The sequence below is a fragment of the Corythoichthys intestinalis genome, chromosome 15 (genome assembly GCF_030265065.1).
Source record: "Corythoichthys intestinalis isolate RoL2023-P3 chromosome 15, ASM3026506v1, whole genome shotgun sequence".
Taxonomy (NCBI): domain Eukaryota; kingdom Metazoa; phylum Chordata; class Actinopteri; order Syngnathiformes; family Syngnathidae; genus Corythoichthys; species Corythoichthys intestinalis.
In genome coordinates, this window is record NC_080409.1 from 26835220 (window position 1) to 26854995 (window position 19776).

At 38.9% G+C, this 19776-nt stretch overlaps 1 protein-coding gene across 1 annotated transcript; it reads left to right on the forward strand.

Annotated features, from left to right (window-relative positions):
• The first annotated feature begins 281 nt into the window (after positions 1-281).
• Positions 282-19543, forward strand: coq8ab (coenzyme Q8A, genome duplicate b). The gene is made up of 15 exons (XM_057860121.1): positions 282-593; positions 664-799; positions 3919-4149; positions 4230-4296; positions 6420-6494; positions 8892-9017; positions 9199-9284; positions 9342-9482; positions 9889-9970; positions 10106-10199; positions 16573-16714; positions 17070-17177; positions 17242-17307; positions 18926-19012; positions 19073-19543. Exons 2-15 carry the CDS (start codon positions 686-688, stop codon positions 19355-19357), a joined length of 1704 nt encoding a protein of 567 aa, XP_057716104.1. The 5' UTR covers positions 282-593; positions 664-685; the 3' UTR covers positions 19358-19543.
• The last annotated feature ends 233 nt before the right edge of the window (positions 19544-19776 follow it).

Consider the following 19776-nt stretch of genomic DNA (forward strand, 5'->3'; position numbering starts at 1 on the left):
TAATCTGTGGAGATTAGTAAACTGTACCCACAGATTAGTAAACTGTGGGTACAGATTAGCTATGATTTTTTATTTTTTTCTATCCTGACACCCGAGGGGCTCCGTACTTTTCCTCCCCTACAGCGTTATTTCTTTCATCGGTCATCACAGACTATCCCAAAAATGAACGTTAAATGAAGAGTTTAAAAACACAAACCAAGTCGCGTGGTTCTAAATATTGAGCAACTTGCGTGGAAAAACTTCATAACTTCCTACTTTGGTCTGTCGAAAAAGCGGAAGTCCTCACTGCAGCAAGCACGTCTTGAACGCAACACGCGTGTTCACTTCAGGGACAGCCTCTTCCTCCGGACACGTCAGCCGTCACATATCCCACCGCTGGCGGCTGCAGTCGGAATCGGGGCGCTGACGACAGGCTAGCGGCCACTGCGCTCAGCCGATTGCTATCTTGGTTAAACTTTAATAAGTCACTTGGAGCTCCCCCGCCCACTGCCCCATCCACCACTGGGGCCTGGTCACTTTCTTGGGTTGAAAAGCGGCGTCACTTGGACGTGGGAGACGGAGCGTGGAAGAACGCGACGTCGAGTCAAATGAAGGTGAAGGAAAGATTGGCGGTGGACTTTATCCAAGTTTTAACAGAATAATTTTAAGGCGTGCGTGTTCCAGGTGTGAGTGGTGGACGGCAACAATGACTAGCGACGCGGTGGTGCGCACAAGTCTGACCTGGATCAAGCAGGTGGTGGGCCGGGGTGCGGCGGGACGCCTGGCCGGCGGAGGGACTTTCCATCACGGATTGGAGAGGGTGAGACAACCGCGGCCAGCTGTTGCTAGTTGGAGAAGTGATGAGGCTTAAACTGATCTAATGACATAATTATGACTTCTGTTGGTTAAAAAAAAAAATCTATTTAAAGGTATTTCGTGACTAAAATAATTTTGGCTTTGCTAAATGAAAATAAGCTTAAACTACAAACATTCCAATGTGTCTCATAGGATGTGAAATAATGAAATGAAGACTACAATTTACTTTTAAACTCATTAACTGCTACCAGCAGCAATAGACGTTTACATTGAATGATCGTGTTCCAGTGCCATTAACTGCTACTAGCAGCAATAGACGTTTACATTGAATGATCGTGTTCCAGTGCCACTGACTGCAATAAATGTTTAAACCAGTGGTTCTTAACCTAGGTTCGGTGAGTAAGTCTGGTTTGCTCAGTGGAAGGTTGTCTCGCATTTGGTATGAGGGAATACGACAGGCCAATGGGAAGTGTGGTCTCAAATTTTGACCTGTTTATAAAACATGCGGTCAAAATGAGAAGATTTTTTAAACGGGATTTTAGCTTGCCAGGTTAGATATACATTGCTGGCCAAAAGTGTTGGCACCCCTGCAATTCTGTCAGATAATGCTCAATTTCTCCCAGAAAATGATTGCAATTACGAATGCTTTGGTAGTAATACCTTCATTTATTTTGCTTGCAATGAAAAAAAACACAAAATAGGATTGGGGGGAAAAAATCATTATCATTTAACACAAAACTCCAAAAATGGGCCGGACAAATGTATTGGCACCCTCAGCCTAATACTTGGTAGCACAACCTTGAGACAAATCAGTTTCAATTTTAATTTATTCACATATCATATCAAGGTGCACACAAAAACATGGTCGAATACAAACAGTTCATCTGATAAGATGCGTGAAAGGGATACTCCGAATAAGCTATTTAAAGCTTTTAGTAGGGGCCCAGTTGGACAGCACACACATACATACACACATCCATACACATAAATACAAATAACTATGGAAAATTTCAACATTCTGGTTACATCGGATATGATGTGAGATACCTTAGTTATGTTATTCAAAGAATCAGCATATTAAGCATACATTGCAATGAGTTTTGCAATGAGTTTTTTCTTAAATATGGAGATTGAGTGAGACATTTTGAGTGTTTCGTCCAGTTCATTCCAGATCTGTGGTCCTCTGCACACAATTCCAAAGCTTGTACACGTTATCCTTCTGTTTTTCCCAGTGATGTGATTTTTTTTCTTCTAGTAGTATATGTGTGCTGAGGAGTACAGATTGGGATGAGATCACTCAATTTATGGTTTACAGTAGTTGATGGATGACCTGATACATTACGCAAGTATTTTTAAAGTAGTTGTGTTCTTTTGGCCTCAGAAAGTGGTAGTGGTGAAAAATTAATTTAGTTGGAGCATTAAACTCGGACCATGTATAACTTTTTTACTGTAATGTTTCAAGCTTTCAAGATTTATACAGTGAGAAGTGCAGAGAGTGGGATATATTGTCGCAGTTTAAACAACAGAGCAGCATATTTCTAAAGTTTATTAGTGACCTCATCAATGTTTTTTAAAATTAAGGTACTCATCAATATGGACCCCCAGGAATTTTGTAGAGCTGTAGAACTCTTAGTGCAATTTACTGAAATCCTGTAACCAACACACATACTTAAGAACATGTAAACATACATACACTCATCCATTCTGAAAACGAATAGAAAAATAACTGCGAATAACCACTTCCGGTATCCATCAATGAGTTTCTTACAATGCTCTGCTGGAATTTTAGACCATTTTTCTTTGGCCAACTGCTCCAGGTCTCTGAGATTTGAAGGGTGCCTTCTCCAAACTGCCATTTTCAGATCTCTCCACAGGTGTTCTATGGGATTCAGTTCTGGACTCATTCGGGCCACTTTAGAAGTCTCCAGTGCTTTCTCTCAAACCATTTTTTGGGTCATTGTCCTGCTGGAAGACCCATGAGGGAGACCCAGCTTTCTCACACTGGGCCCTACATTATGCTGCAAAATTTGTTGCTAGTATTCAGACTTCATAATGCCATGCACACGGTCAAGCAGTCCAGTGCCAGAGGCAGCAAAGCAACCCAAAAATATCAGGAAACCGCCGCCATGTTTGACTGTGGGGACCGTGTTCTTTTCTTTGAAGGCCTCGTATTTTTTCCTGTAAACTCTATGTTGATGCCTTTTCCCAAAAAGCTCTACTTTTGTCCCATCTGACCAGACAACATTCTTCCAAAACGTTTTTGGCTTTCTCAGGTAAGTTCTGGCAAACTCCAGCCTGGCTTTTTTGTCTCTGAGTCAGAAGTGGGGTCTTCATGGGTACCCTACCACAGAGTCCCTTTTCTTTCAGACGCCGACGGGTAGTACAGGTTGACACTGTTGTACGCTTTGACTGTAGGACAGCTTGAACTTGTTTGGATGTTGTTCGATGTTCTTTATCCACGAGCCGCACAATCTTTCCTTGAAATCTCTCGTCAATGTTTCTTTTCCAGCCACATCTAGGGAGGTTAGCCAAAGTGCCATGGGCTTTACACTTATTGATGACACTGCGCACGGTAGACACAGGAACTTTCAGGTCTTTGGAGATGGACTTGTAGCCTTGAGATTGCCCATGCTTCCTCACAATTTTGCTTCTCAAGTCATTAGACAGTTCTTTGGTCTTCTTTCTTTTCTCCATGCTCAATGTGGTACACACAAGGATACATGACAGAGGTTGAGTCAACTTTAATCCATTTTAACTGGCTGCAAGTGTGATTTGGTTTTTGCCACCACCCGCTATGCTCCACAGGTAAGTAACAGGAGCTGTTAATTACCCAAATTAGAGAAGCATCACATGATTTTTCAGAGGGTGCCAATACTTTTGTATGGCCCATTTTTGGAGTTTTGTGAAATGATAATGATTTTTTTTTCATTCTCTTTTGTGTTTTGTCATTGCAAGCAAAATAATTGAAGCTATCACTACCAACACATTTGTAATTGCAATCATTTTCTGGGAGAAATTGAGCATTATCTGACAGAATTGCAGGGGTGCCAATACTTTTGGCGAGCACCACACCATTAAATACGCCTGAGCATTTTTTGAATTAACAATATTTTTTTATTTTAGGAAATTTTGTGCAAAAGGCAGGAATTCCACAGATATTCCTCCCTTGCTGCCGGGCCAAATCATGGTGGCAAGGCCAGCACAATTGGGACCAAGCAGACCAGTTGGCACACAGTGCGCACCCCCTGCAGGATGCTGACTCAGGACAACTCGTCTATGGGGAGGCTGACAGCGGAGGACATGGACAAGGCGAGGCGTGCTAAGACAGCACACCTGGAGCCCTACAAGCAAGTGGTAGGAGTTGACTTTTAATGCATAGATCATTTTATACATGCATATTCTTTATAAGAGTTTTTTTGTCCTGTACATTTCAGCTTGGTGAAAACGCAAGAGCGAGGAAAGTGCCCATCACTCGTTTTGGACGCCTGATGAGTTTTGGAGGTACATCCTGTGTTTCAAATAGCAACTTAAAATCTCATCGGCTCGTGTTCCCAAAGTGTCGTATGAGTAACGCCAGTGTTACAGTGCCCTCCATAATTATTGGCACCCCTGAAAAAGATGTGTTTTTTAGCTTCTAATATTTTTTTTTTAATTCAAATAATATGGGACCTTAATGGAAAAAAAGAGAAAAATCCAACCTCAACACAAGTGCATTCATTCAGTGGGGAAAAAAATCCCACATAAAGAAAAAATGATTTGACATCGAATAATGTGTGTCACAATTATTAGCACCCCTGGTGTTAATACTTTGTACAACCCCCTTTTGCCAACAAAACAAGGTCTGGGGACTGAGATGGCCATGGAAGGAGCTTGATTTTGTGTCTGGTGAACCATTTCTGTGTAGATTTGGCCATATGTTTAGGGTCATTGTCTTGCTGAAAGACCCAGTGACGACCCATCTTCAGCTTTCGGGCAGAGGGGAACAGATTTTGATTTAAAATGTCCTTGTATTTCAAAGCATTCATGATGCCATGCACCCTAACAAGGTTCCCAGGGCCTTTGGAAGCGAAACAGCCCCACAGCATCACTGACCCATCCCCATACTTCACAGTGGGTATGAGGTGCTTTTCAGCATGCGCATCTTTCGTGACACGCCAGACCTACTTAGAGTGTTTGTTGCCAAAAAGCTCAATCTTGGTCTCACACAAAAATACACACGGTCCCAGGCTTCAACTGGGACCGTGTGCTTTGGTCAGATGAGACCAAGATTGAGCTTTTTGGTAAAAAAACACTCTTAAGTGGGTCTGGCGTGCCACGAAAGATGCGCATGCTGAAATGCACCTCATACCCACTGTGAAGTATGGGGATGGGTCAGTGATGCTGTGGGGCTGTTTCGCTTCCAAAGGCCCTGGGAACCTTGTTAGGGTGCATGGCATCATGAATGCTTTGAAATACCAGGACATTTTAAATCAAAATCTGTTGCCCTCTGCCCGAAAGCTGAAGATGGGTCGTCACTGGGTCTTTCAGCAAGACAATGACCCTAAACATATGGCCAAATCTACACAGAAATGGTTCACCAGACTCAAAATCAAGCTCCTCCCATGGCCATCTCAGTCCCCAGACATTGTTTTGTTGGCAAAAGGGGGTTGTACAAAGTATTAACACCAGGGATGCTAATAATTGTGACACACATTATTCGATGTCAAATCATTTTTTCTTTATGTGGGATTTTTTCACCACTGAATGAATGCACTTGTATTGAAGGTTGGATTTTTCTCTTTTTTTCCATTAAGGTCCCATATTATTTGAATTAAAAAAAAATTATTAGAAGCTCAAAAACACATCTTTTTCAGGTGTGCCAATAATTATGGAGGACACTGTATGTGGGTTGCGGCTGGTACGTAAAAGTTTCAAAACTCAACTGTTCAAGGGATGTTTTTCCAATCCGTAACAGTGCATTTATTGTATAGAGTTCAGTTGTATTCAACTTGAACTACAAAACATTTACATTTAATATTTAGAACTGTTTCTTTTTAAATACTCAAGAACAGCCTACCACTCTGTCATTACCTGCTAATTATTCTCGGATATATATATATCCACCATTTTATATTTTAAACAAAAGCAACGTAGATATTTTCTTTTTATATTTTATTGTTTTAATTTTTAAAAAAAGAACTTTAATATTTACTGAAGATCTAAAAGGGGAAAACATTGAGTATTTTTATTATATTTAAAATGTTTATATGTTTAATAGTTTTTAAAAAGTGGAAAGAGTGAATATTATTTGACGTCTGTAGTTCTCGATCTTTCATTAATAACTTGTTTTAGGGAGAAAATAAAGGGGAGAAATAAAGTCGAAACGCATGATATACTTTCGCGGCCCACACAAAATACTGCATGTTTGACACCTGTGTTGTAGAAAGTTTGTCCAGTTTCTATCAAAATTAAAGCATCAGTCCTTGCTTGTGAATGACTTGCTATAAAACCTCAAATTCGGGGGGGAAAAAAATACTTAAACATTGCACATCTGGTCAGACATGAATTCCTAAAGCGTGTATACAATAAATGTTTTGTCTGTTCATTATGTACACGTTTTTTTTTTTTTTTTTTTTTTCTGACAGGCCTTGCTGTTGGACTCGGAATCGGTGCCATTGCTGCAGTAGCCAAAAAGACGTTCAAACCCAAACAACAACAAGGTAGTATAGCAAGGAAGCTTAACTCAAGTCACTGCCAGCCCAGGTTACGGAGTGTGTGTTGTGGTAGGGAAATTGATAGAGAAAACCCATTGAAGACAACAGACATCCAATCCATTTCGACTGGAAAAATGTTAAAATGGATTAGATGTCTATTGCCGTCAATGGAGGCCAAAGAGTTAAGCTACTGTACATGGGCCGAGTCCTAGCGATAAAATTTCCGGGGCGAAATACACATGGGCCAGAGTAAATTGAATTCATGTGGGGTTTTTTTTCAATTTTTAAAAAAACTTTTCCATTTTTTTTTTTTTAATGCCCATCGCAATATATCTGCAACATCACTAATATTACAATTGGATGTTAAATGGGGGCCGCAAAATATTTTCTCATTGGCCGCAAGTTTGAGACCAGTGTCCTATATAAATGTCTTAAAAAATTTTTTTTTAAAAGAAAGAAAATCCTAATTCATAAATGAAAGGGTTAAGGAGACGATGAGAAGAAAAGACTGAGAAAGCTAAGAAAAAAAAACGTTGAACCCTTTCTAGGGGACTCATTAAACTCATTGGCTGCCATCGACGCTACTCGACTTTAATGGTCACCCCTTCCAGTCAAAATATATTGGACATCTATTGTCGTCAATGGCATTGAAACAAATATTCACAGCCTCTCCTCCCAGTTTAAATGAACTGGACATTTTATCCTTGTTAATGGCAGGCAATGTGTTAAATGTTATGAAAATGAACAAAAACGTGTTATTTGCGGCCATAACTACAGTACCGGTGTATTTGTTTTTATAAATGTTTTACATTTTCGTTCAATTATAAATGAGACTAATAATGCAAAATATTAAATGATATACTTTAACTATAATTGAGTTCGTTACATATACATCACTTTTTGGGTTATGTTTATGGAGGCGTCCTTATACAGTACAGGCCAAAAGTTTGGATGTACCCTCTCATTCGTGCATTTTCTTTCTTTTCATGACTATTTAGTATTTACGTTGTAAATTCTCACTGAAAGTTAAAAAAAAAAAAAAAAAAAAAAAAACTATGAATGAACACGTGTGGAATTATGTATTTAGCAAAAAAAAAAAGTATAATATTCTAGTATCTTTAAAGTTGCCACTGTTTGCTCTGATTACTTTTTGGCACACTCTTGCCTTTCTCTTGATGAGCCTCAAGAGGGGGTCACCTAAAATAGTTTTTGACTTCGCAGGTATTCCTTTTCAGGGTTGATTAGTGGAATTTATTGCTTTATCACTGGGGTTGTGACCTTCATTTGTGTTGCATTGAATGAGGTGTGTCTAAACTTATGGCCTGTACTGTTTGTATGTAGACAACAAGTCATTATAGGGCAATTTATTTTTTTTTAATTATCAAAAATAGTCACTTGCCCTATAAAGGGTTAAAAAAATATATATATATATATATTTTTTTTTTTTTTTAGGGCTGTCAAAATTATCGCATTAACGGGCGGTAATTGATTTTTTTAAATTAATCACATTAAAATATTTGAAGCAATTAACGCACATGCCCCGCTCAAATAGATTAAAATGACAACAGTGTCATGTCCACTTGTTACCTGTGTTTTTTGTTGTTTTGTCGCCCTCTGCTGGTGATTGGGTGAGACTGTTTATGGGTTTCAGCACAATGAGCATTGTGAAATTATTGACATCAACAATGGCGAGCTACTATTTTTTTTTTTTTTTTTTTTTTTTAATTTTACAAATATTAAAATGAAAATATTAAGAGGGGTTTTAATATAAAATTTCTAAAACTTGTACTAACATTTATCTTTTTAAGAACTACAGAATGTTAATGTAATGCCATCTTCTTGATTTATTGTTATAATAAACAAATACAGTACTTATGTATAGTATGTTGAATGTATATATCAGTCTTACCTTTCCATTCCAACAATAATTTACAGAAAAACATGGCATATTTTATAGATGGCTTGATTTGCGATTAATTACGATAAATTAATTTTTAAGATGTGATTAACTCGATTAAAAATTTTAATTGTTTGACAGCCCTATTTTTTTTCTCTCCCCCTATTTGTGCTGTCTGCTCCCAATTACAAAGTAATAACTTCACAAAGGAACATACCCTTTCTCGTGGAATAATGTAAGAACTGGTTGCTCGCTTTCCTTTTTCAATAAACAAAAAACTTGTTTTTAAAAAAAAAAATAAATAAAAAATAAAAAATAACATTTAGCTCATTTATAATTTAAATGAAGATTGTAAATTGAACATGTTATATCCACTTTTTATGAGATGGCATTATCAGCACCTTTTATGATGTTTAAACATCCATGAATATAAGGCCTTGTAAATGGTTACTTTCCACTTCTTATTAGCCATTGTAAACACGATTTTTTTCTCTCTCTCTTTCCAGGCCATAAAAAGTCTGTCCTGGACTCCAACGCCTTCCTGTCTGAAGCTAACGCTGAGAGAATCGTGCGGACGCTGTGCAAAGTTCGAGGAGCTGCACTTAAAATAGGACAGATGCTCAGTATTCAAGGTGGGCGTATTGTCACTGAAATATTTTTAACTCTTTGGCTGCCATTGATGGCCGTAGACGTCCAATCCATTTTGACTAGGATGGCTTTGATTGCTTCCAGCTCCACCCTGTTTTAATGGATCACAATCACTGAAAAAGTATCACCCGCCGTGAATTTATCATGCACCTTCTCTACCTGTAGACGAAGCCTTCATGAACCCTCAACTAGCCAAAATTTTCGAGCGTGTTCGACAGAGCGCTGACTTCATGCCCACCAAACAGATGATGGTAAATTCATCAGTATATGTGTAGTTTGTGGTACATTTGAAATGTTTTCGTATGCAGAAGGTGATCAGCGGAGACCTCGGTCCGGACTGGCGGGAACAGCTGGAATACTTTGAGGAGAAGCCATTTGCAGCCGCCTCCATCGGCCAAGTGCATCTGGCAAGGCTGAAAGATGGCAGAAGCGTCGCCATGAAGGTTCAGGTACTACAAAACCTGTATGTACCTTGACATGTCAGTTTTTGTTTTTTGCTAAAATATACAAGGACAAATACTGTACTGCATGCAAAGTCCATTGGCCTTAATGTCCAACATAGCATTGCCTTAAGAAAATTTTATTTTTTAAATCTTGGAAAGACCATACTTTCCCTCGGTTTTTAACTATTTAAATTACTTTAATACTTTTTCTTGTAAGAAAATTATTTTTTATATTTTGAAATCAATTTCTTGTCCTAAAAAATAAAACATATTTTCCATTGTATTTTTAGGAGGTGAAATATGTTTTTCAATCAATTTTTATTCAAATACATTTGAGTCTTTATTCATACTTTGCAACATAAAAAGCAAAGAAAGAAATCTAAGTACTGTAGTCTTGTCTTATCCCATTTAGTACCCTGGGGTGTCCAAGAGTATCGAAAGTGATGTGAACAACATCATGACAGCTCTGAGTTTAAGCAAAGCACTGCCGGAAGGTGAGAAGCACTGGGCTTGTTCATGCTACTATGACACCAGCTCTAATCAAATCAAAAGTCTTACGATTTGAATTTTTAAAAAATTGATTTCTTTTAAAACCCTAATAGGTCAAATTTTTGTGTGCTTGGTTGCAGGTCTGTTCCCTGAGCATCTGATGGAAGTCATGAGCAGAGAGCTGGCGCTGGAATGCGATTACGTCAAAGAGGCCAAATGTTGCAAAAAGTTCCAGTGAGTCGCTCAAAACATCACAGCCACGCTATTTGTTCTGCTTGTATGTGGCCACGTCATATCTATTATATGTTCCAACTTCATATCTACTCCATTTGTTTCGCTCCCACTGTAACTCGTCAAGGCAAGGCAAGACAAATTTATTTGTATAACACAATTCAACCCAATGCAATTCAAAGTGCTTTACATCACATGAAGATCCATGAGCAGAGATAAAATGATTCATAAAAATCACATTAAATCAAATCAAAGTTAAAACAAGGACAATTGAAACAGGAAATAAAATTATACATAAAATGAATAAAAAGCAAATAGCTTGAAATTTGAAATATATAGTTATGGATATGCTGTGATAAACAAAAGCGTTTTTAGCCCTGAATTAAAGGAGCTAACAGTTTGAGCACACTTCAGACCTTCAGATAACATGTTCCAGAGGTGAGGAGCATAGTACAGTGCCTTGCAAAAGTATTCGGCCCCCTTGAATCTTGCAACCTTTCGCCACATTTCAGGCTTCAAACATAAATATATGAAATTTAATGTTTTTTGTCAAGAATCAACAACAAGTGGGACACAATCGTGAAGTGGAACAACATTTATTGGATAATTTAAACTTTTTTAACAAATAAAAAACTGAAAAGTGGGGCATGCAATATTATTCGGCCCCCTTGCGTTAATACTTTGTAGCGCCACCTTTTGCTCCAATTACAGCTGCAAGTCGCTTGGGGTATGTTTCTATCAGTTTTGCACATCGAGAGACTGACATTCTTGCCCATTCTTCCTTGCAAAACAGCTCGAGCTCAGTGAGGTTGGATGGAGAGTGTTTGTGAACAGCAGTCTTCAGCTCTTTCCACAGATTCTCGATTGGATTCAGGTCTGGACTTTGACTTGGCCTTTCTAACACCTGGATACGTTTATTTTTTAACCATTCCATTGTAGATTTGGCTTTATGTTTTGGATCATTGTCCTGTTGGAAGATAAATCTCCGTCCTCAGGTCTTGTGCAGATACCAACAGGTTTTCTTCCAGAATGTTCCTGTATTTGGCTGCATCCATCTTCCCGTCAATTTTAACCATCTTCCCTGTCCCTGCTGAAGAAAAGCAGGCCCAAACCATGATGCTGCCACCACCATGTTTGACAGTGGGGATGGTGTGTTCAGGGTGATGAGCTGTGTTGCTTTTACGCCAAACATATCGTTTTGCATTGTGGCCAAAAAGTTCAATTTTGGTTTCATCTGACCAGAGTACCTTCTTCCACATGTTTGGTGTGTCTCCCAGGTGGCTTGTGGCAAACTTTAAACGAGACTTTTTATGGATATCTTTGAGAAATGGCTTTCTTCTTGCCACTCTTCCATAAAGGCCAGATTTGTGCAGTGTACGACTCATTGTTGTCCTATGGACAGACTCTCCCACCTCAGCTGTAGATCTCTGCAGTTCATCCAGAGTGATCATGGGCCTCTTGGCTGCATCTCTGATCTAGTGATGGGTCCAGTGATACTAATGTGCCGGCGCGCGCGCCGAGCTCATGGAGCAACCCCTGCGTCGGTGCGCGTATCGCTACAAGAAAATCACGTGACCGATGCATGAACTCATTGAACTGTGTCGACACAGTCATGACGCAGCAAACTGCTTCAAAAGGAAGCGCGTCTGTCAACGCGATGGAGCTGCTGAAACAATCCACATCTCACGGTTACTTCCTCGTTGTCTACATGCTGTGGAAATGGACGTAAGACAGGGAAAATGCCCTTGTCATCTTCCATTCAAAATACAATTAATTTTAATGTAAATCTTAGTTTATTAGTGTGACAGGTACACGCGGGTCCGTCGTTTGTGGAGCCTTGCCTTCATGTCTGCCTACATTTGACCTGCTAGCTTAGTGGTCTGAGCAAACATCACTCAGTCCTCGACGCGTAGTACGCGCGGGTTCGAGTCCTGGTCAGAACGTATTGCGGCGCAAGACCAAAATTTTCGGTTTTACTGTTAAAGTTATTTTTTTTTGCAGGTGAAATGTCGCATGTGTACTTTGTATATGACTAACCTGCCATATACAAACAGTTGCCACCTCCTCAATGCTGAAGCATTACTGGCCCAAGCATGAGAATGAAGTTTCTGATAATCCCAAAATAAACACAGGTATAGAGCCATTCCTTTACTTTCCCACAGTCACTTTTTTGGTAATTTATTAGAAATCTGTAATTAAGCTAAAATTTATTTTTTTTGTCCACTTCAATTTCTTTCTGGTGGGCTATGGTAGCACTTAGATGACGAAGTGGGGAGTCAAGAAGGCAATGCAACTGTAGATGAAATTGCAAAAGTGCAACGATGCATGGCTGAGCCGAACATGAACCAAAGCCGAACTGAGCCAATGGACATCTTATCCAAACCTCTTTCAACTGGAAATTCTTGTGCATGCTGGCATCATTGGTTCCATGCGCGTGTGTTGTCCACAGCAGGCTTGTTTAATTTAAAAAAAAAAAAAAAAAAAAAAAAGGGTAACCAACTAAATTTTAAACAAAAAAAAAAAAAACTATGTTTTTGAATAAAATTTTATCAGAACAAAAAGTCCACAGGCATTCCTCATTCACACATTCATTATTACTTACATTTTCACATTATAATATATGTTCACATAATTTAAAGATATGGAATAATGCAATATGAATGCAAAGACTTAAATTATTTGATTTTACATGCTATGTCATCAATTCAGTGTCAGTCTGTCAAGTGGGTTGCCTGTAGGGATTTTTTATGTCCAGCAGGTGTCAGTATTCAATGACACAGTATCCACACTGTGTCAACACAGTGTGTCACTGTGTCGACACGCTTCATGAGGCCTCACGGACCCATCACTACTCTGATCAGTTTTCTCCTTGTTTGAGAAGAAAGTTTGGAAGGACGGCCGGGTCTTGGTAGATTTGCAGTGGTCTGATGCTCCTTCCATTTCAATATGAAGGCTTGCACAGTGCTCCTTGAGATGTTTAAAGCTTGGGAAATCTTTTTGTATCCAAATCCGGCTTTAAACTTCACAACAGTATCTCGGACCTGCCTGGTGTGCTCCTTGGTTTTCATAATGCTCTCTGCACTTTAAACAGAACCCTGAGACTATCACAGAGCAGGTGCATTTATACGGAGACTTGATTACACACAGGTGGATTCTATTTATCATCAACGGTCATTTAGGACAACATTGGATCATTCAGAGATCCTCACTGAACTTCTAGAGTGAGTTTGCTGCACTGAAAGTAAAGGGGCCGAATAATATTGCACGCCCCACTTTTCAGTTTTTTATTTGTTAAAAAAGTTTAAATTATCCAATAAATGTTGTTCCACTTCACGATTGTGTCCCACTTGTTGTTGATTCTTGACAAAAAAATTAAATTTCATATCTTTATGTTTGAAGCCTGAAATGTGGCGAAAGGTTGCAAGATCCAAGGGGGCCGAATACTTTTGCAAGGCACTGTAGCTAAATGCTGCCTCTAGCTGCTTGGTTCTTGTTCTTGGAACATACAGGAGACCGGGTCCAGACGACCTTTGGGGTATAGATGCTTCATAGGGATCCAACAAATCAAGTGTGTGTTTTGGTTCAAGGCCATTAAGTGTTTTGTAGACGAGCAGTAATATTTTACAGTCTATCCTTTGACTAACTGGAAGCCAGTGTAACGATTTCAAAACCGGTGTAATGTGGTCCGGTTTCCTTGTATTTGTAAGGATTCTGGTAGCAGCATTCTGTACTAGCTGCAGCTTCATGACTGATTTTTTTTTTTTTTTATATCAAGCCCTGTAAATATACCGTTGTAATAGTCCAGGGGTGCCCAAGTCCGGTCCTCAAGAGCCCCTATCCAGCTTGTTTTCCATGTCTCCCTCCTTGAACACACCTGAATCAAATGATCAGCTCATCAGCAAGCTCTGCAGGAGCCTGATAATGATCCTGATTATTTGAGTCAGGTGTGTTGGAGGAGGGAGAAATGGAAAACATGCTGGATAGGGGCTCTCGAGGACTGGACTTGAGCGCCCCTGCAAGAGTCCAATCTACTGAATGAATGCATGCATACGTTTTTCCATGTCTTGTTTAGTCAGAAGACCTTCAATTCTGGCTATATTTTTTAGGTGGTAATAAGCAGATCTAGAGACAGACTTTAGATGGCAATCAAATTTTAGGTCTGAGTCTATAACCTAAACTAAACTTCAACTGCAGTCCTTATAAGTCGCTACTTATTGTATTTTCTCATTGCTTGTTTCAATTATTTATTATGGCTTTATTATACTGGTAACGTGAAACAAAAAAAAAATACATCAATTACAGTGGTACCTCGTCCTACGACCCTTTCGTAAAATTTGACTCGTCATTTGTCTTGACATGCCGACATGCTGGAAATTCGATTTATGACAGGGTCACAACACCCCCCCCCCCCCCCCCCCCCCGCAAGAGGGACGCACGAACGATTTTCTTGTGAGAAAAATCAACATGGGTCCCAACAAGGTTAGTGTAAGTGGTGTTAAAAGGTGACGCTTATCATTGTAATTAAGAAGGAAATGATAGAAAAATATGAGGGTGGTGTGCGTGAGTGCAATATGGCCGGAATATGTCTACGATCTCGACAGTCCTCAAGCAGACGTATCCTCAGTCTCCTCCGACATCCGTTCTCTAGTTTAGAAGTTAAATTGGCAATAAAAACACCTTTATTTCCTATTTATTATTCTAGCATCGGCAAAGAAGTCTCCATGCAGCTTCGTCAGGTTTTTAATCATTTATTTCAGAACAACACAACACCCTACTGTCTGCCGTAGCCGACGCCAACAACAACATGGGAAAAAGTCAAAACTTCCCACTCTTCCACACAGCTCTCACTCGGTCATCAATCATACGGTATTTGTATTCATAATTTGTTTTTCTATGTGTAATTTCTATTTGTAATTGTACCTGCAGGTTGTATGAAGGACTTAGCGTAGGTTTTTGGACTGTGGGACAGATTAATCTAAATATTGTGGATTCTTATGGGAAAATCTTGCTCAACATGCGACTATTTCAACTTCCAAACTAGGTCCTGGAACGAATTAAATTCGTATGTAGAGGTACCACTGTACATTTTTATTTTTTAAATTTATTATTGCATATTTAAAATACATTTATAAATTAATATATCCATGAAAAATAACATTAAGAACATTGAAGTGATAAAAAGTTTTTTATAGCATTTAAATTAGGGTTGTTCTGATCATGTTTTTTTGCTCCCGATCATTTTAGTTTGAGTATCTGCCAATCCCGATATTTCCCGATCCGATTGCTTTTTTTCTTCTTCTCCCGATTCAATTCCAATCATTCCCGATCATATACATTTTGGCAATGCATTAAGAAAAAAATGAATAAAACTCGGACAAATATATACATTCAACATACAGTACATAAGTACTGTATTTGTTTATTATGACAATAAATCCTCAAGATGGCATTTACATTATTAACATTCCTTCTGTGAGAGGGATCCACGGATAGAAAGACTTGTGACTTTGTATATTGTGACTAAATATTGCCATCTAGTGTATTTGTTGAGCTTTCAGTAAATGATACTGTAGCCATGCCCAAAAGCATGATAGGAAGTGGAACCATGACTGTGTGTGGTTCTACCAATTGATATATCTTCTCTGCGTTGGGAAGTAACATAAGGTGTTAAGGAATAGATCAAACGCTACCTTGCTTCCCCACATTGCTTCCCATGATATGTCTAATCGTAGGGAGAGGGATTGTAATTAGCCAATTAAAAGAAGGCTCCAAAGTCTGCCAAAATTCACTTTACTCAATTTACACTGCCTTTTATCTCTCTATATAGGTAAAACGGCGCAATTACAGATTGAGCGCGACAATGCGTGGCGCATGCATTAATTGCGTTAAATATTTTAACATAATTTTTTTTTAAATGTAATTACCGCCGTTATTGGGATAAATTTGATAACCCTACCTTAAGCCTAAACTAAAGACTCTGGATGAGTGTTACACATATTATATCTGTAGCGTTAAATACATTTAGAAAACAATAATTAAAAAATATATACAGTATATATATTAAAAAAAGGCATGGCCGATATTTTTTTGCCGATTCGATACTTTGAACATGACGTGATCGCACCCGATCGATCGGGACATCTCTAATTTAAATTAAATAAGTGCCCTATAAAGGGTTTTAATTTTGTTAATAAAAAAAAAACTATCAAAAACTGTCGTATCACAACCATAAATTCCTGCTACAGAAATGTAAGATTTAAGAAGCTCTTCTAATAAATTCAATTCAAATTTATTACAAAAATGTACAGTAAAACTTAATTCAAAGTCCTGTTTGCGACAGGTGACAGATGTTTGAATTCGGATATGTTTTTATCAGAGAGCTTCTTAAGGAGCACCCGTTCTTCTACGTGCCTGACGTGATTGACGAATTGAGCGGCCGTCATGTGCTCACCACCACCCTGGTGAGTGGCTTCCCGCTCGACAGGGCTGCAAACCTCCCGCAGGAACTCAGGAACGAGGTACTGTAACCACGCTGTTGTTGATTGTTGTCACCTATTCTAATTTAGTCACAAAAGTTTAACCACTCACGAATACTAGAAGATAATTAGATGTCTTACATTTGTGCAAAAATATTTATGCTACTGTGCCGCTTCAATTAGGAATGCGTAATTTTATGTTGCAACACTGCATGTTTGTTATTTCACATTTGTGACAGGTCTGTTTAATGTGAATTCAAAAGCTGTCAAAATTAGATGTGCATTTTATTATTGTGATCGATATTTTTTTTCCAGTATCGCCCTGCACTAATGATGATGATTTTAATGGTGTGTTCAATACTTGTTAACAGAATTGTTTCTCTTGGTGCTCTGGCAGATCTGTGAGCAGATCCTCATTTTGTGCCTGAGGGAACTTTTTGAGTTCCGCTTCATGCAGACTGATCCCAACTGGTCCAATTTCTTCTACGACCCACAAACGCACAAAGTAAGCTTGAATTTGACTGGACTTCGTGGAAATGTGCAGCTTTTCAACAAAAATGTCTGGATAGGTGGCGCTGTTGGACTTTGGTGCCACGCGGGAATTTGATAAAAGTTTCACAGACATCTACATTGAGGTAGGTTATGATAGTCTTAGATCTTCATTGCCTCCGCCTGTAAGTGAAACCTATTGCAGGTGATGTATTCAGTTCCGTATATCTGTATGTTTGTCGAGATTGTCACATTTGCAGGATATGATTGTAATATGAAATGGAAGATGTGACTACATTTTGGATTAATGAGGTCATAAAAGGGATTATCAAATTTGTAGGATATGTTTTGTCAGAAAAAGGAATTTTCTGATAACTTGTTTCATACTTAAAGGGGGTGCCCATTCTATTGAATATGGTGATGCTTTGAATTTGGCTGCTTAGGCCCTAGAGGTGTGTGAAATTTCCGATTCTTAGATTATTCGCGATTCGGCCGTGGAAGATTCGAGAACGATTCACAAACATCCAAATTCCGATTATTGAAATTTGTCAAGTAACGCGGAAGTAAAACACACTCCGCGCGGTCTTCGGGACGCAATGAGGAACGGAGGGAGAGTAGCTAAACATCGTGCTTGTCATTACCCGGCCCCTCGGGTAATGCCAATGCTCAACTCACGGCTCTAGCTCAACTCATGCCGCGAGATAAAAAAAAACAACATACCTGACTGCTGCCGACAGCTGCTACAAAGTACGTCCACATAATGGTATGGTAGATATATTTATATAGGACTAGATGCATTAGACTCGGTGGCGTTAGCAGCACATGTACAAAAAGCTAGATGCGGGCGTTAGTAAACGGTCGCCATCTTAAAGCAGTAGACTTCCTTGCAAGGCTGTTGCAGCGAACCTTCCAAGCGAACCTAATGAACTTTTTATCTAAAATACTCCTAAATCGGTAAAATATTGACTTGAATCTATCTTTAAAATAGTTTTAAAGCTTTCACATGTCGAAAGTAGACAAAAGGGAAATTATGGAATAACGGAAGCAATTTTAACAACTTCAACGGTTGAATCACAACATTAAATTAATTGAATGTAGTTTAAAGCTGCTGATACAGAATGGGGATTTGAGTATATTATTTATTGTTTTGAACTGTTACCTTGATACTGAAATAGCCGTTTATTTAAGCCTGCGAGGCTTTTTTTTTTTTTTTTTTTTTTTTAAATTAAGTTTTTGTAACTAATGTACAAAACATAAAAATCAGCTAATAGCGGGGGAGGGGAGGTGTCATCAATAATCGATTTATAATTGAATCAAACCCTGTGAATCGTAATCGAATCGTTAGGTGCCCAAAGATTCCCACCTCTATTAGGCACAGTATCTGCTGTCGCTGAGTGCTTTGTAGTTTTATTCAGTTATGATTTTTTTTTTCTAATTCGCCTAGTTTTAATCAGTTTTTACAGTTGACATAGTTTTATTCTTTTAAAATTTGGGTTATTTTTCATATGCAGAGTTCAAAACTAATAACATTTAACAAAGGCAACATTTTAAAAAATGGTGATTACCGAGTGATTTTTGCCGTTTTCGTGCGTAAATGAGAATAAAAATGCAAGAACAAAGGAATCAGTGTCCTGTAACAGACAATAGTTTTCAGTTAATGAAAATATTTTGTCAATTCTGGTTTTCATCCTTTCGTTTTCATGAACAATAGTAACTTTTGGCGAGACCACATGCCGTCCTTAAAAATGCTCCAAAATTTGTTAGGTAATCAACGCAGCTGCACATCAAAACAGAGAAGAGGTGCTGCAAAGATCCAGAGACATGAAGTTCCTCACCGGATTCGAATCAAAGGTAGCTCAGGGAAACAAAGAAAGGCCAATCAATTGTTTAAAATAAAATGTTGTCTGGAAGGCGATGGAGAAGGCCCATGTGGACGCCGTGATGATTTTGGGCGAGGCCTTTTCTTCCACGCGGCCGTTCGATTTCGGCGAACAGAGCACTACGGAGCGCATCCACCGGCTCATCCCGGTGATGCTTCGCCAACGCCTCACACCGCCTCCCGAGGAGACGTACTCGTTGCACCGCAAGATGGGTGGTTCCTTTTTGGTATGCTCCAAGCTCAAGGCCCGAGTGTCGTGCAGAGACATGTTCCAAAAGGCCTACGAGCACTACTGGCAGGACGAACGGCCTGCCTGAGGACTTTTTTTTTTTTTCCTGGCCACTTGATTGAAAGTTTGAATATCACCCTGATCGGGTTTGTTACATATCTACAACTTGTTTTTTGAATGTGTAAGTTTGAGTCCTAAAGCATTTATATTAAAGAATCCCTTTTTGAACATTTTTTTCAATTTACTGGCTGGTTAACTGATTATTTCTAGCTGTCCAATTTGTTTAATTTGCTAATTTTTTTACATTAAAAAATTCTAAATTCAAAAAGAAACACTTCTCTTATTTAGGATTGATGTTTCATTGGCTGCCAATGCCGGCAACATACATCCAATCCTTTTTGACTGGGAGGAGCTGGCGTGAATGTTCGATTGCTAACAGCCCTTCCAGACAAAATGGACTGGATGTTTGCTGTTGGCACAGAATGAGTTTAATAGTTGTTGGGATTT

Coding starts and splice junctions, on each gene's coding strand:
- coq8ab (XM_057860121.1), top strand. CDS start 686: ATGACTAGCGACGCGGTGGTGCGCACAAGTCTGACCTGGATCAAGCAG. Junction 4,297..6,419: donor ACGCCTGATGAGTTTTGGAG/GTACATCCTGTG, acceptor TTTTTCTGACAG/GCCTTGCTGTTGGACTCGGA. Junction 9,285..9,341: donor TGCCCACCAAACAGATGATG/GTAAATTCATCA, acceptor TTTCGTATGCAG/AAGGTGATCAGCGGAGACCT.